Below are 17,750 nucleotides of genomic sequence, written 5' to 3'. Positions count from 1 at the left end.
TTTCCTTCACAGGACTTTGAATATATCATGCCACTCCCTTCTAGCAGTGTTTCTACAAAGAAATCAGCTAATAGCCTTATTGGCATTCTCTTGTAACTGACTCTCTTTTTCCCTCTTGCTGCCTTTAGAATCCTCTCTTTATCTAGTTCCTTGTTATAATGATCTGTATTTCTATCCATCATCTTTCTTAAATCAGTTCTTTTTATTACCACCTTTTTGAACTCAGGGTCTAGTAGACTGGTGAGCTCTATTTCATTGTTTTTTCTTTCAGGGGATTTCTGTTGTTCTTTAAGTAGAAGTAGTTCCTCTGCCTTTGTGTTTTTGTGTTTTTGTGTTTTTTTCTTTTTTTGTTTTTTTTGGCCGCACTTGCTGTATGCAGGATCTTAGTTCCCTGGCTAGGGATCAAACCTGTGCCCCCTGCAATAGAAATTTGAAGTTTTAACCACTGGACTGCCAGGGAAGTCCCTGCCTTTTCATTTTATTTACCTTTCTCTATCTCTATGACTTCAGGAGAAAAAATTATCTACTGTGATTTTAAAGGGGTGTTTTTAAGTGGGAGCATCCCTGTATAGACTGTGTATGTCCAGTGTTTCTGCTGCAAGGTAGTTTTGGTATGGAAGCCAGCCACGTCTTCCCTCAGGGTGTGCTGGTCATTGTCCCCTTGATAGGGGATGTGATTGGTGTTGGAGTATCTGGAGCCTGGCTAGACTGAGGCGGAGCTTCCTCTCTGCTCTGTTGTTGTCACTGTCCTGTCAGGGATAGGGTCTGTTCCTCAGTTGTTGGAGTAGAAGCCCTGAAGGTCAGGTTCAATCAGTCTCTACTGCCCTTGAATGCATGCCCTGCCCCAAAAGAGGTGATTGCTGAAGCAAGTGAGGCCTGTGCAGTCACAGAGGACTTATATGCTGTCTGTGTAAGTGTCTGTGGTTCCAGTCAGAAGCAGCACAAGGTTGCGTCCCTTTGTTATGTTTGTCCCAGATCTAGTGCAAGGCTGTGGTGAGGAATAGGCTGAGGATTGGGGCCTTGTGGCAGCAGGAATTGAGATGACTGCACTGCCACAAGAGATCTGGGCTGCCTCTGTTGCAGTCATCTCCCAGGACCTGTCTGTCTCAGATCAAGGGCTAAGCTGGGGTGTGGAGTGGATGGAGGCTGAGCGCAGCTGGGATAGAACCACTGTGTACACCCAGACCACACCCCAGGCCCTCCAGTCTGTCCTACATGAGTCCTGTCCCTGAGTCTCTCTGCCTGGTATTTCAGCACTTAGCTGCTGCCTGTTTTTGTAGTACCACCCCAGGCAAGCTGATATGTCTCTGTATAGTTAGGCCGAGTCTTTCCCCAGATCTCACGCCAGGCTGTGGTGTGGAGTGAGCACAGCCAGTGTCTCCTCCGCCCCTTCAGTTTGGAGTTGTGGTGAGGTGACAGCCAGCAGTGCAAGGCTCTGTCCGCTCTGCCATCATGTGTGTGCTCCTTGCAGGTAGAGTCTAGGCTCCTCTCGCCCTTTTGTCTGTCCCAGTGGATTTCCCAGAAGGCAAGGCAAGGACTGGGATACTCAGATTGTGGCTCCCTGTGATCACTCCCCACAGTGAGGATCTGCCTTTGTGGACCTTCTCTTCCTTACAGACCCCTCTGAGATGGGTAGGTCCTAAGCTGACCCTTTGCTGGTTACATGGAGATCTTTCTTGCAGTTTTGGTTGTATAGGATTTCTTCTACCAGTATCCAGTTAGTTTTCCATGAGAATTATTCCAGTATAGATGGTTTTTTGGCATGTGTGTTGGGGAGAGGTGAGCTGTACATTCTCCTTCCTACTCTGCCACCTTGTACCACAAATCTATTAGCTTGTTTAATAGCCTAGTTCCTGTTTGTTATGTAATAACACCTCCTCTATTTTCTATTCAGTTCTCTCAGGGTAAGATGATTATGTAAGTATTTATTGTTTGTATCCCCTACTAGAGTGTAAACTTGTTCAAGGAATGGTCTATATTTCCTCTAACTTTGTAACTCCAACTAATAGTGCCTGCCTATAATAGACAGTGTTAGTAAAAGTTTAAAGAGTCTATAAATGAAATAAAGCAATACATATGGAAGTGCATATAGCTCTTGATAGCTAAGAACAACAGCACACAAAGACCTTGATGGTATAGTGTAAGATGGAAAGCTCTAGACCATGATACAGAAGCAAACCAGTCCAAAAACAAGTCTCGACCATTAATCAGAATATCTATAGCCAGAGCCTTTAGAAATGATCAATCTTCATGCATGTGTGTGTATTAGTCACTCAGTTGTGTCCAACTCTTTGTGATGCCCACCAGGCTCCTCTGTCCATGGGGATTCTCTAGGTAAGAATACTGGAGTGGGTTGTCATGCCCAACCCAGGGATCGAACTCAGGTCTCCCACATTACAGGCAGATTCTTTACCAGCTGAGCCACCAGGGAAGCCCAAGAATACTGCACTGGGTAGCTTATCCCTTCTCCAGGCCATCTTCCCAACCCAGGAATTTACCTGGGGTCTCCTGCATTGCAGGCAGATTCTTAACCAGCTGAGCTACCAGGGAAGCCCATCTTTATGCATACCTGCATATAGGTATGCAGAGGTGTATAATATACAGAATCCTAGTAAGGTGTATAATAAAGAATCCTAGTAAGAAAAAAAAATCACTGTAGAAAACAACTTAGCTAACCAACAAAACCATGAATGAGTATCATCCCTAAAAAGAGACTATTAAAAAGAGTGTGTAAAATGGTAATGAAAGGATGAACAGACAAATTTAGAGCCAATTATAAATTCAGGCCTTATCTGAACACCTATTTTTCCCTTTCTGCTTAATTTTACCCACATGAGATAGCATACAATGTGCATGTGTATATGAATAATTAATATGAGCATTTTAAATTAATCTTTGTATTACCAAACTGCAGGGTGAATCTCTCTTTTCTACTTGAACACATTCTATTTTGTTTCAGAATTTTATTTTTCTTATTTTACTGTTCAATCAAGCCACGTACTACCTATTTGCAAGAGTATGTCTATTTTGTATTTATGTAGCTTCTCTATTCGGAGAAGGCAATGGCAACCCACTCCAGTTCTCTTGCCTGGAAAATCCCTTGGACGGAGGAGCCTGGTAGGCTGCAGGCCATGGGGTCGTGAAGAGTTGGATAGGACTGAGCGACTTCACTTTCACTTTTCACTTTCATGCACTGGAGAAGGAAATGGCCACCCACTCCAGTGTTCTTGCCTGGAGAATCCCAGGGACAGGGGAGCCTGGTGGGCTGCCGTCTATGGGGTCGCACAGAGTTGGACACGACTGACGTGACTTAGCAGCAGCAGTAGCAGCTTCTATATTAAGCTGAATAAAAGTGAAGTCATGGCTCATAGGATTTTCTTTTTTAAAAAAAAATAGGACAATTTAAGTAGTTTAGTAGTAATTTGTGCTTTGAGGTTAATTGTTGAAATGCTAAAAAATATTTGCTAAGTTATTTTTCAAATAAAAGTTAGTTGCTGTTCTCTCTAAATGGTGTACATTTCAAATGTGTTCTTTTTTGGCAAGTAGTTGAAATATTCAGAATGGCTACTTAATTTATTTTAATGTATACAAAATTGACTCAGTAGTTGGAAGAATGTTTCAGAAGTTTATTTCAAAGTACAGTTTTAGAGGAAAACTCATGTTTTATCTATAAGTTATAGTGGGACATTTGTTTAAAATATCAGTTTATTTGTACAAATGAAGTAATTTTCTAACCTTAATTTTTTATTATATCTTCACAGTAATTAATTGTCATACTATATAGGCACACAATTACTTGGTTATGGGGAGGATAAATTGGAAGATTGGGATTGGCATATACACACTACTATATATGAAATAGATAATAGGGACCTACTGTATAGCACTGTATGGGCTTCCCTGGTGGCTCAGCTGGTAAAGAATCTGCCTGCAATAAAAGGAGGCCTGGGTTTGATCTCTGGGTTGGGAAGATCCCCTGGAGTAGGGAAAGGCTACCCACTCCAGTATTCTGGCCTGGAGAATTCCATGGATTATATAGTCCACGGGGACACAAAGAGGTGGACGTGACTGAAAGACTTTCACTTTCACTGTATAGCACAGAGAGCTCTATTCAATGCCCTGTAGTGGCCTATATGGGAAAAAAGAATCTAAAAAAGAGTGGATATATGTATAACAGATTCACTTTGCTGCATACCTGAAACTAACACAACATTGTAAATCAGTTCTACCTGAATACAATTTTTTAAATGATTACTTAGTTATGATTTTTGTAATTGAATTGAAGGTTTATATATAATTTATTCATTCTATATTATTCTAGGAATATTAAAGTTTGTGTTATTTCTCTCTGTGAATTTCTCCTTAAACAATTTTTCTAAGATGGTGGGGTTACCTTAGGAATGGTGCTTTTATGTGAAGCTGCTACATCTGACATGGATATTGGAAAGCGAAAGAGTAAGTCATATCATATGCCAAGATGTGGCAGTTCTGCCTTTATACAGAAAAAAGGAATGTCCTCTTAATCACTTCTCCTCTTATATTATTTTACTTTACTATTATAAAAGTAATATGTTCTCATTGTAGAAAATGTTGGGGGAAATAAGAGAATGAAACATTTGGAGGGAGAGTAACCCATTATTCCACCATTGAAAAGCTAATAATTTTAACATTGTAGTACAAGTTTCTTCCATTTCTAAAAACATCTTTTCAACCGTATGTATAATATTTTTAATCTTATACCCCCCTTTTTAATTGGAGTTAAAATTTTTCACTAATATTTTCCCACACATAATTTTTAATTTATTGTTTATGCTATTTATTTAACCTTTCTGATTTTGTTAAACATTTAGTTTTTTCCTTTAATTATAATGAATAGTTATTTAGTGACTATTACGGTACAGATTAAACTTTATCCTCTTTTCATATTAATTCCTTAAAATAGTATGACTGTGTGGTCCTGTGTATGAGTATTTTCAGTTATCTTGATGTTTTAAGCTGATGATGCAAATTCTTTACCCAAATGTTTAATAGTTTAGATTCCTACCAGTGGCATTTCAGTATGCTTGTTTTCACTGTAACTTTTTATCAACATTAGAGAACTTTATTAAAAATGTGTATGTAAGTGTGTATTTGCTAATCAGATAAAGGGGAAATGTTATATTATTTTGTACTTCTTTGTTTATTATTGTAGTTGAATATTTTCTTAGATGTTTATTAGCTGTTTTGTTTTCCTTTGTCTAAAATACCTTTTTGTCTTTTGCCATTTATGTATTAGAATGTTACACTTTTTTCCTATTGGTTTGCATGGACTTTTTATTTATTAGAATATTCACATGCTGATATTTGTTACAAAGGAATGCTAACAATGTAATTTACTTAACATGAAATCAGTTTAAGTTTTTATTTTATGGTTAAAGAGTTAAATGTCATCAAAATTAACCTAGGTTAATAAATCTATCTACTTTTTCCTTCTAGAAAAAAGATGATACTGGATTTTAAATTTGGAAGATAATTTTTTTCTTGAAATGAATTTTTACATATTAGAAAAATAGAGCTAATGTAGCAATTTTTCATCCAGTCAATATACAACCTTTAATTCCTGACTTTTGAAAAAATGCCTATTTCAGTATTCATTTTTGGGGAAAGGCCATCTGGGTACTACTGCAATGCTGGGATGAATTTAAGTTGTAAAACATTTTGGTGACATATATTAAATTAGTCACAATTAGATCTATTTCTAAGATTCTAACCTAATGAAATGATCGCAAATATTAATAATAAATATTTCTTTAGCACTTAGTATGTACCAAGAACTTTCCTAAGCACTTTTAGATATGTGAAAAAATTAGAATACAAATATATATTCGGAGTGAAGCTATATATATTTGTATATGTGCATTTGATTAGGGAGGAAAAAAGACTTCTACAAAGAGCATGTGTTAATACTTGTAAAAAATTGTTCAAGATTTACATTTTTGACCCCAATCATATTGTATGAAAATTGTAAAGGGAAAATGGATTATTCTCTAAATAACAGTTCAGTTCAGTCGCTCAGTCGTGTCCAACTCTTTGCGACCCCATGAACCGCAGCATGCCAGGCCTCCCTGTCCATCAGCAACTCCCAGAGCCCACCCAAACCCATGCTCATTGTGTCGGTGACGCCATCCAACCATCTCATCCTCTGTCGTCCCCTTCTCCTCCTGCCCCAATCTTTCCCAGCATCAGGGTCTTTTCAAATGAGTCAGCTCTTCACATCAGGTGGCCAAAGTATTGGAGTTTCAGCTTCAACATCAGTCCCTCCAATGTGAACACCCAGGACTGATCTCCTTTAGGATGGACTGGTTTGATCTCCTTGCAGTCCAAGGGACTCTCAAGAGTCTTCTCCAATACCACAGTTCAAAAACATCAATTCAAAAAAAAAAAAAAAAAAAAACAAAAGCATCAATTCTTCAGCGTTCAGCTTTCTTTATAGTCCAACTCTTACATCCATACATGACTAATGGAAAAACCATAGCCTTGACTAGACGGACCTTTGTTGGCAAAGTAATGTCTCTGCTTTTCAATATGCTATTTAGGTTGGTCATAACTTTCCTTCCAAGGAGTAAGTGTCTTTTAATTACATGGCTGCAGTCACAATCTGCAGTGATTTTGGAGCCCAAGAAAATAAAGCCTGTCAGTATTTCCATTGTTTCCCCATCTATTTGCCATAAAGTGATGGGGCCGAATGTTCTTCTGTGTATTCTTGCCACCTCTTATTGTCTTCTGCTTCTGTTAGGTCCATAAGGTTTCTGTCCTTTATTGTGCCCATCTTTACATGAAATGTTCCCTTGGTATCTCTAATTTTCTTTTTTATTATTATTTTTTTCCGTTTATTTTTATTATACTTCATGAATCAGCCATGGATTTACATGTGTTCCCCATCCCGATCCCCTCTCCTGCCTCCCTCCCCATCCCATCCCTCTGGGTCTTCCCAGTGCACCAGTCCCGATCACTTGTCTCATGCATCCAACCTGGGCTGGTGATCTGTTTCACCCTTGATAATATACATGTTTCAATGCTGTTCTCTCAGAACATCCCACCGTCGCCTTCTCCCACAGAGTCCAAAAGTCTGTTCTGTACATCTGTGTCTCTTTTTCTGTTTTACATATAGGGTTATCGTTGCCATCTTTCTAAATTCCATATATATGCATTAGTATACTATATTGGTGTTTATCTTTCTGGCTTACTTCACTCTGTATAATGGGCTCCAGTTTCATCCATCTCATTAGAACTGATTCAAATGAATTCTTTTTAATGGCTAAAAATATGGAACACTTCACGAATTTGCGTGTCATTCTTGCGCAGGGGCGATGCTAATCTTCTCTGTATCATTCCAATTTTAGTATATGTGCTGCCGAAGCGAGCACTCTCTAATTTTCTTGAAGAGATCTCTAGTCTTTCCCATTCTGTTGTTTTCCTCTATTTATTTGCATTGATCACTGAGGAAGGCTTTCTTAATCTCTCTTTGCTATTTGGAACTCTGCATTCAGATGGGTATATCTTTCCTTTTCTTCTTTTCTTTTAGCTTCTTTTCTTTTCTCAGCTATTTGTAAGGCTTCCTCAGACAACCATTTTGCCTTTTTACATTTGTTTTTCTTAGGGATGGTCTTGATCACTGCCTCCTGTACAATGTCATGAACCTCTGTTCATAGTTCTTCAGGCACTCTGTCTATCAGATCTTATCCATTAAATCTACTTCTTACTTCCACTGTGTAAATCATAAGGGATTTGACTTACATCATACCTGGATGGTCTAGTGGATTTCCCTACTTTCTTCAATTTAAGTCTGGATTTGGCAATAGGGAGTTCATGATCTGAGCCACAGTCAGCTCCCAGTCTTCTTTTTGCTAACTGTATAGAGCTTCTCCATCTTTGGCTGCAAAGAATACAGTCAATCTGATTTTGGTATTGATCATCTGGTGTTGTCCATGTGTAGAGTTTTCTCTTTTGTTGTTGGAAGAGCGTGTTTGCTATGACCAGTGCATTCTCTTGGCAAACCTCTTTTAGCCTTTGCCTTGCTTCATTTTGTACTCCAAGGCCAGACTTGCCTGTTACTCCAGGTATCTCTTGACTTCCCACTTTTTCATTCCAGTCCCCTATGATGAAAAGTACATCTTTTTTGGTATTAGTTCTAGAAGATCTTGTAGGTCCTCATAGAACTGTTCAACTTCAGCTTCTTCAACATTAGTGGTTGGGGCATAGGCTTGGATTACTGTGATACTGAATGGTTTGCCTTGGAAATGAACAGAGATCATTCTTTCATTTTTGAGATTGCACCCAAGTACTGCATTTTGGACTTTTTTGTTGACTATGAGGGCTACTCCATTTCTTATACAGGACTCTTGCCCACAGTAGTAGATATAATGGTCATCTGAATTAAATTTGCCCATTCTGGCCCATTTTAGTTCACTTATTCTAATATGTCAGTGTTCACTCTTGCCATCTCCTGTTTGACCACTTCCAATTTGCCTTGATTCATGGACCTAATATTCCAGGTTTCTATGCAATATTCTTTACAGCATCGAACTTTACTTCCATCACCAGTCACATCCACAACTGGAGTTGTTTTTGCTTTGGCTCAGTCTCTTCATTGTTTTTGGCGTTATTTCTCCACTCTTCTCCAGTAGCATATTGGGCACCTACCAACCTGGGGAGTTCATCTTTCAGTGTCATAATCTTTTTGTCTTTTCCTACTGTTTATGGGGTTCTCAAGGCAAGAATACTGCAGTGGTTTGTCATTTCCTTCTCCAGTGGACCACATTTTTTTTTTATTAGTTGGAGGCTAATTACTTCACAACATTTCAGTGGATTTTGTCATACATTGATATGAATCAGCCATAGAGTTACACGTATTCCCCATCCCGATCCCTCCTTCCACCTCCCTCTCCACCCGATTCTTCTGGGTCTTCCCAGTGCACCAAGCCCGAGCACTTGTCTCATCCATCCTACCTGGGCTGGTGATCTGTTTCACCACAGATAATATAAATGCTGTTCTTTTGAAACATCCCACTCTCACCTTCTCCCACAGAGTTCAAAAGTCTGTTCTGTACTTCTGTGTCTCTTTTTCTGTTTTGCATATAGGATTATTGTTACCATCTTTCTAAATTCCATATATATGTGTTAGTATGCTGTAATGTTCTTTATCTTTCTGGCTTACTTCACTCTGTATAATGGGCTCCAGTTTCATCCATCTCATTAGAAATGATTCAAATGAATTCTTTTTAATGGCTGAGTAATATTCCATGGTGTATATGTACCACAGCTTCCTTATCCATTCATCTGCTGATGGGCATCTAGGTTGCTTCCATGTCCTGGCTATTACAGACACTGCTGCGATGAACATTGGGGTGCACGTGTCTCTTTCAGATCTGGTTTTCTCAGTGTGTATGCCCAGAAGTGGTATTGCTGGGTCATATGGCAGTTCTATTTCCAGTTTTTTAAGAGATCTCCACACTGTTCTCCATAGTGGCTGTACTAGTTTGCATTCCCACCAACAGTGTAAGAGGGTTCCCTTTTCTCCACACCCTCTCCAGCATTTATTGCTTGTAGACTTTTGGATAGCGGCCATCCTGACTGGCGTGTAATGGTACCTCATTGTGGTTTTGATTTGCATTTCTCTAATAATGAGTGATGTTGAGCATCTTTTCATGTGTTTGTTAGCCATCTGTATGTCTTCTTTGGAGAAATGTCTGTTTAGTTCTTTGGCCCATTTTTTGATTGGGTCATTTATGTTTCTGGAATTGAGCTTCAGGAGTTGCGTGTATATTTTTGAGATTAGTCCTTTGTCTGTTTCTTCATTTGCTATTATTTTCTCCCAATCTGAGGGCTGTCTTTTCACCTTACTTATAGTTTCCTTTGTAGTGCAAGTTTCATTAGGTTCCAGTGGACCACATTTTGTCAGAACTCTCCACCATTACCCATCCGTCTTAGGTGGCCCTCCTCGGCACGGCTCATAGTATTATTGAGTTAGACAAGGCTGTGGTCCATGTGATCAGTTTGGTTAGTTTTCTGTGATTGTGATTTTCATTCTGTCTGTCATCTGATGAATAAGGATAAGAGGCTTATGGAAGGAAGCTTCCTGATGGGAGAGACTGACTGTGGGTGAAACTGGGTCTTGTTCTGATGGGTGGGGCCAGTAAATCTTTAATCAAGTTTTCTGTTGATGGGTGGGGCTGTGTTTCCTTACTGTTGTTTGAGGCCAAACTGTCAACTGTGCCTCCACTGGAGACTCCTGGACACTCACAGGCAAGTCTTATTCAGTCTCTTATGGGGACATTGCTTCTTTCTCCTGGCTCCTGGTGTGCACAAGGTTTTGTTTGTGCCCTCCAAGAGTCAGCTCCATTATAGTGTAATAGAGAAAATTAAAGGTGAAGGCAGACTCCTGAAGATATAAGAATGGGAATGAAATTTGTTGTAGTTTAGATTTACCAGTAGATATAGCCCTTGCATTTTACTCTTAGAAGTGTAGCCTAAAATTTATGTTCTTACTCTTTACTATGTTTAACATGCTCATTTTACTCTCCTTTTATTTTTCTGCAGTAATGTGTGTGGCTGGTATTGGACTTGTTGTATTATTCTTCAGTTGGATGCTCTCAATTTTCAGATCTAAGTATCATGGATATCCATATAGGTATTATTTTTCATTTGTATAGTGATTACCTATGCTTTCAATGATTAGAATTGATGTGCTTTATAATTTTTTTTACTTTACCTCCAGATTACTCTAGCTTCTGACATAGAGATAGGCTTTAATTTAGTTATGTTGCATATAGAAATTATAATAATTATGATATAGTGAATAAAACTATGTGATTTCTCAGGAAAATCATTCAGTACTATTCTGACATCACTTAATTTAACCTAGAAATCTATCAAACTCATAATGATTAGAACATTTTTTACCCCCGCACAGTTCCTTATTTGCACACTTTACACCTTTTTGAGGACAAATTATTTTTTAATGTTTTTTCCAAAACTTCTCAGTCTACTTTTCAGGCTGTTTAGGTAGAATAAACAGAACATTTAAGTAGAATCCAATTTGTATACTGTAGAATTAAAAAGAGTGTTTAAGAAGGTCTAATTGACTTAAAATATTCATAGTGATCTCTAAAGCTCAGAGAAGAAATTATTCTCCTAGTTATAACTTCTTCATTTTATTCTGTTAATAGCCAAAAGAAATGTAGCTGTACACAGCAGGCAATATCATGAGTTAGTTTTATAATCTGAGTGCCATATACTACAATTCTTGTTTTAATTCAACATTGCCCTGTTTTATAAATGACCATGAATACTAAACATAAAGTATATCAAGTGATATTTTTGAGACAAAATTCATTCTTCGTATTTTGAACAGAAGTTTTTAGTAGATAATTTTGAATATTTCCCTGGCCGGTTCATTATATTGTAACATTTCTAAATGTTTTTGATCAGTGAACAACTTAATCTCCTTTTGCATTTCTTGCAAACTTGTTTAATTCTAAAGATTAAAACCTACTAGAACTTTGATCCTTGACTAATAATCCTCCAGCTCTATACTTTTATTCTTCTGTCTATATGTATTTTAAAATAACTTATCCCTATAGAATACTAACTGGGATGCAAGGGTAATCTTACCAGTACTTCTATTACTTATTTTATCACCATGGTTGATACAGTTATTAATTGGCATCTCTTCAGGAGATATTTTAATTTGAGGTTATTTCTACTTCCATTTCTCATAAGACTACCTCAGCATCTCAGTGTCTCTTACTTTTTGTTATTGGTACTCAAAGTTTATTATACATGTACCCAGATGTTCTTTGATCTGATATGATAAAATCAAGATATTTATTAGAGGTAAAGACTACTTTTCTTTAAGATATTAATAGACTGGTATATATTTTTGTTTCAGCTTTCTGATGAGTTAAAAAGGATTCCAGAAATATGTAGACACTGGAGTAATGGAAATTGAAAAATGAAAAATAATGTGTGTGAAAAGAAGAATGCAATTTATGTATTTTGGATTACCTCTTTTTTTTCCAAGTGATTAAAATAGTTAATCATTTAACCAAAGAAGATGTATAGTGCCTTAACAAGCAATTTTCATGAAGTATTTGGATACGATTCTTCTCTTAACCTTCCCTTCCCAGTAAACTTTCTGGAACATTTAATTTAGTGGAATTTTATAAAAAATTTAAAACTACTACATTTTAATTAGAACAGGGTTCAAAACTGTGTTGCTTAACATTTGGCCATGTGATTTTTTATCTTATCCAAAGGTAGTGGGGACTTGTGACCAGGTGTTCTTGCATATGCCTGTTACTGATAACAGCATCAGGAATCTATTCTAAGCTTTTCCATTGTTGCATGGATGTGTATACTTCACACATCTTTCCTTTTGAGCAGAGAAATCATATATACTATGTGTCTTCTGAAAATGAAACACCATTCTTCAGCGTACACATCTAGACTTTAGAAAAAAATGACTAGCCAGTCCTCTTCCATCTTCCCTCCTGAAATAGTGTGCAGACTATGTTTCTTGGTAGCTGTAGACATTAAAAAGTATTCCTAAATACAGGATTATGATTTCTTCACGTGTGTGGTGTTAGCTGCCTGTATTTGGAAAGATTTCAGGCTCATTCTGTTTCCCTAATTTATTTAAGATGGGCCGCTCTCTAATAAAAATGTAGCTTAGTATTAAAATCAGTGTAAGTTTAGAATAGACTAAAATGTTTCTGCAACTCAGAGATTATCACTTATTGCATTTGTACCTAAGTGAAAAAAATGGATTTATCTGGTTAAATCAATTTCTGTATTACAGTGACAACATATTTTATTAACCCTTGTGGTTAAGAAAAGGACTCCCCTAGATTGGGAAAATAAAATCATGAAACATTAAGTTGTTGCTTATGAATAGAAAGTAAATTTTTCTTGTAAACTGTTGTTTTCTTGCTATTATTTTAACTTTTGTCCTTTCACTTTATGTGGAGAAACAAAGTAATCATTTGAAGAAGTTCTGTTTGAATTTGATATTTTTTCTGTCATTGAAAATAACCATATGTGCTAACCAAATTTCTGTGAAGAATGAAAGTTGATGGTTCAGTAGATATAGCTATAATCTTCTCCATGGCTGTAAAGAGTATCCAGAAATGCCACTATTATAGAAATATGCAAATTCCGATTGTGAAAAAATTTTAAGAAACCTTAGAAGTATTATATTAAGATAATATTGTGACTGCCTACTACTATTTGCCATCTAATAACTCTCGCTCATGGTATAGAAATCTTACATAATAGACGTTTGAAGAAAGAGATGAATATAGTTACCTAAGAAGAAATGTTCTATGTGGGGCTTTTGGTTTGTTTTTTTTTTAAGTAGCTTTGGTGGGTGAGGTGATATTTACTCTCTAGTGGAGCCCATTTTTGTTACTCCACTATAAACTGTGTGATTCTGGATTCCTTATCTGCTGTTTTTGTACTTGTCTCAGGCCAAATAAATTTATGCTGTGATTCTTATGAGACTTGTATGAATATGCCCTGATTTGTACAGACTAACCAGGGGAATATTACTGCCATGTAATCTATAGCTCCAGATACTTTGCAATGAGCATTGAAGAATGACAGTTCTTTGTATTTTTTGTGTCTCTCTTAAGAGCACATTCTTCTTCTTTAAGGAGAGAAGTTGTGTTCTGGCTAAAATCTGTAGAGAGCAGATTTACTATACTTAGAATAGTGTTACTTTTGTGGAAATGTTGAAAGTAGCTTTCATCTGAAGTGCCTTAAGTAGATTCTTAAATTTACTTTTCTAGTATTGATTTAAATATTATTTGTTATGCATTTTAAAATACTATTCAAAAGTATACATTGTAGTGGCAAAGATAACCAAATGTCTGGCTGTTTGCTTTTTGATCCTATCAATAAACTTTTACAATCTAAATTCTGAGTTTTTGGTTAACATCAAAAGGAGGGTTACTAACACTAACACTAAAATAGAAGTATAATATTAGAATATTCCATTTTGAAATTATAATTAAGTTTACTATTGTCCTAATGGCAGTAAATTTGGTAGGCCAATTTACTTAGGCATTTCTCAATTTAAATACATTCTTCCAGGATTCTATTCATTATCCTTTATTAATGCTGTCACCCTCTAGATTAGTCAGAACAATCAAGATATGTAAATGAATGACTGTTTTCAATGGTTCATTACATTTTCTCCTAGTCAGTCAATATTGTGACTAGGTAACAGAATGGGAAAGACTAGAGACCTCTTCAAGAAAATTAGAGATACCAAGGGAACATTTCATGCAAAGATGGGCTCAATAAAGGACAGAAATGGTATGGACCTAACAGAAGCAGAAGATATTAAGAAGAGGTGGCAAGGATACACAGAAGAACTGTACAAAAAAGATCTTCACAACCCAGATAATCACAAAGGTGTGATCACTCACACTCACGTAGAGCCAGACATCCTGGAATGTGAAGTCAGGTGGGCCTTAGGAAGCATCACTACGAACAAAGCTAGTGGAGGTGATGGAATTCCAGTTGAGCTCTTTCAAATCCTTAAAGATGATGCTGTGAAAGTGCTGCACTCAATATGCCAGCACATTTGGAAAACTCAGCAGTGGCCACAGGACGGGAAAAGGTCAGTTTGCATTCCAATCCCTAAGAAAGGCAATGCCAAAGAATGCTCAAACTACCACACAATTGCACATCTCACATGCTAGTAAACTAATGCTCAAAATTCTCCAAGCCAGGCTTCAGCAATGCGTGAACCATGAACTTCCAGATGTTCAAGCTGGTTTTAGAAAAGGCCGAGGAACCAGAGATCAAATTGCCAACATCCGCTAGATGATTGAAAAAGCAAGAGAGTTCCAGAAAAACGTCTATTTCTGCTTTATTGACTATGCCAAAGCTTTTGACTGTGTGGATCACAATAAACTGTGGAAAATTCTGAAAGACATGGGAATACCAGACCACCTGATCTGCCTCTTGAGAAACCTGTATGCAGGTCAGGAAGGAACAGTTAGAACTGGACATGGGACAACAGACAGGTTCCAAATAGGAAAAGGAGTATGTCAAGGCTGTATATTGTCACCCTGCTTATTTAACTTATATGCAGAGTACATCATGAGAAACACTGGGCTGGAGGAAGCACAAGCTGGAATCAAGATTTCTGGGAGAAATATCAATAACCCCAGATATGCAGATGACACCACCCTTATTGCAGAAAGTGAAGAAGAAGTAAAGAGCCTCTTGATGAAAGTGAAAGAGGAGAGTGAAACATTTGGCTTAAAGCTCAACATTCAGAAAATAAAGATCATGGCATCCGGTCCCATCCCTTCATGGCAAATCGATGGGGAAACAGTGGCTGACTTTATTTTTCTGGTCTCCAAAATCACTGCAGATGGTGATTGCAGCCATGAAATTAAAAGACACTTACTCCTTGGAAGGAAAGTTATGACCAACCTAGACAGCATATTTAAAAACAGAGAGATTACTTTGCCAGCAAAGGTCCGTCTAGTCAAGGCTATGGTTTTTCCAGTGGTCATGTATGGATGTGAGCGTTGGAGTATAAAGAAAGCTGAGCACCAAAGAATTGATCCTTTTGAACTGTGATGTTTGAGAAGACTCTTGAGAGTCCCTTGGACTGTAGGGAGATCCAACCAGTCCATCCTAAAGGAGATCAGTCCTGGGTGTTCACATTGGAGGGACTGATGTTGAAGCTGAAACTCCAATACTTTGGCCACCTGATGCAAAGAGCTGACTCATTTGAGAAGACCCTGATGCTGGGAAAGATTGAGGGCCGGATGAGAAGGGAACGACAGGATGAGATGGTTGGATGGCATCACCAACACAGTGGACATGGGTTTGGGTGGGCTCTGGGAATTGGTGATGGACAGGGAGGCCTGGCATGCTGCGGTTCATGGGGTCACAAAGAGTCAGACACAACTAAGCAGCTGAACTGAACTGAATTTCCTTTTGATACTAATTAATTTGAAACAGTTACCCAGACAGATTATCAGGTTATATAAGACTGGGCAGCATATATTTGCAAACATGGAGTAGAAACACTGGATAAGAAGTAAAGAAATCTGGCTTTTAAACAACTTTTATTCCTTACTTTGTTTCTGTCTAGCTCTGTGACCACAGGCAAGGCAGAGAACCTCTGGACCCATTTCTTTATTCTGATATGAGTGCATTCAATTGAATCACCTCAGTGTTACTTCTAGCACTGCTGTTCCATGATGTAAAATATTAAAGATGCATTTAAATCTGAATGGATATCATTTGTGATATTCAGGGTTGGTGTTGAATTAAATCAATTGAAATGTTGGATGTTTTTTAGTCAGATTTCTGAAGATGCTGTGAAATGCTTGTGGAGGCCATTGATACCTGAAAACTGTTTAATAATATGCACTGAAATATTTTAGGAAGAATACACTTGAAACGATTATGGTAATATCAGATCTTGATTTAAGTGGGTTCTATTAAATTTTGAGCAAGAATGAGATGAACAAGTGTAATAGTATGCTAATATTATAAAATATCAAAACTAAGGGGACCTTAGATACCATTCAATCACTACCTTCCTTTTGACTACTAAAGAATATGTGCTCTAGAGAGGTGAAATGATTTACTGAAGGTTATTCCACAGAAATGGCTACAAGTTTCCTATTTTGTTGCAAATTCCCTGTGGATTAAATTTCACTTCAGGTTGCAGATTACTCCCTGGCGAAATGGAAATCATAGTGAGTCTATCTTGATTGCTTCCTGATATCTAGATTGTTTGGACTTGGGGAAGGGGGAATGGGAGTTGTTTATAATTAAGAGTTTCAGTTTTGCAAGATGAAAAGAATTCTGAAGGTTGGTCATACAGCAGTGTGAATAAACTTAACGGTACTGAACTGTGCATTTAAAAATGGTAAAGAAGGTATATATTATGTACGTTTTACCACAACTCAAAATGAAAACAAGTGCTAATGCCTTGGTGCCAACGTCACACTAACATATCCTTACTGACACCACTTTTTATTTGATCATTGTCCTGAAAATTGAATACACCTGAATAGAGTGTGACTCATGGTGGAAATGTTGAAGTATGGTCTTTAGGCTCTGTGTGTGACATTTTTAAGGACATACACGTAAACTCTGCCTGCAGAAACAGTGATTAGTATATTCCAATGAGTGCTCTTTAAACAATGACTTTCAACTGGAAAAAAAAAAAAAAAACTCACTAAGATATGTTGGCTCCACCAAAATATCCAGACTCAAATGATGCATTTGGTCTGAACCTTCCAATTTATTAATATCATGCCTGGCTGTAGCTCTGTGGTCAGCAGTTGTACCTAGAGAACTTTGGGTCTGAAGTTCTTTTCATGATCTTCAAACAAATCCAAACATAGCTCAAAAATGATAATTTCCATGAAGCTTTCCTGACCTCCCAGTTTGAGTTTTATACTGCTCCTTTCTTCTTCAGTGCATCTCTGTTATCCTGTCTTGTAATCTGTCCCTCCCATACACTGTAAGTTCCTTGGGAACAAAGGTGTTGTCTTTCTCATCTTTGTATGTTCCTTTTCTAAAATACATGCATAGTACACATGTGGTAAATTTTCACTGATTGAATAAAGAAAAAAAAGCCTTTACTTTCAAATTGTTTGCAGTCTCATGGTGGAAACAAACATATAAACAAATGTAATCCCAGTGGGGAAAATCTGTGTTGTATCGTGGAT

General features: G+C 37.4%; 1 protein-coding gene and 1 non-coding gene across 3 annotated transcripts in view; one reads left to right on the top strand and one right to left on the bottom strand.

Moving 5' to 3' along the window:
- The window catches only part of MAGT1 (magnesium transporter 1), a 48,008-nt gene extending 34,054 nt beyond the window's left edge, over positions 1-13,954 (top strand). For both annotated transcript variants that reach the window (XM_065914784.1, XM_065914785.1), the window contains exons 8-10: positions 4,381-4,455; positions 10,579-10,669; positions 11,930-13,954. In XM_065914784.1, coding sequence (XP_065770856.1) covers positions 4,381-4,455; positions 10,579-10,669; positions 11,930-11,945 — 182 coding nt within the window. In that variant the 3' untranslated portion in view covers positions 11,946-13,954. The remainder of the gene's footprint in view (positions 1-4,380; positions 4,456-10,578; positions 10,670-11,929) is intronic.
- On the bottom strand, positions 7,300-7,406 carry LOC136154847 (U6 spliceosomal RNA). The gene has a single exon (XR_010660555.1). It is a non-coding gene; the product is annotated as a U6 spliceosomal RNA (small nuclear RNA).
- Positions 13,955-17,750: the final 3,796 nt, after the last annotated feature.

Source organism: Muntiacus reevesi, chromosome X (assembly GCF_963930625.1).
Source record: "Muntiacus reevesi chromosome X, mMunRee1.1, whole genome shotgun sequence".
Taxonomy (NCBI): domain Eukaryota; kingdom Metazoa; phylum Chordata; class Mammalia; order Artiodactyla; family Cervidae; genus Muntiacus; species Muntiacus reevesi.
This window is presented reverse-complemented; position numbering and strand designations above follow the sequence as displayed.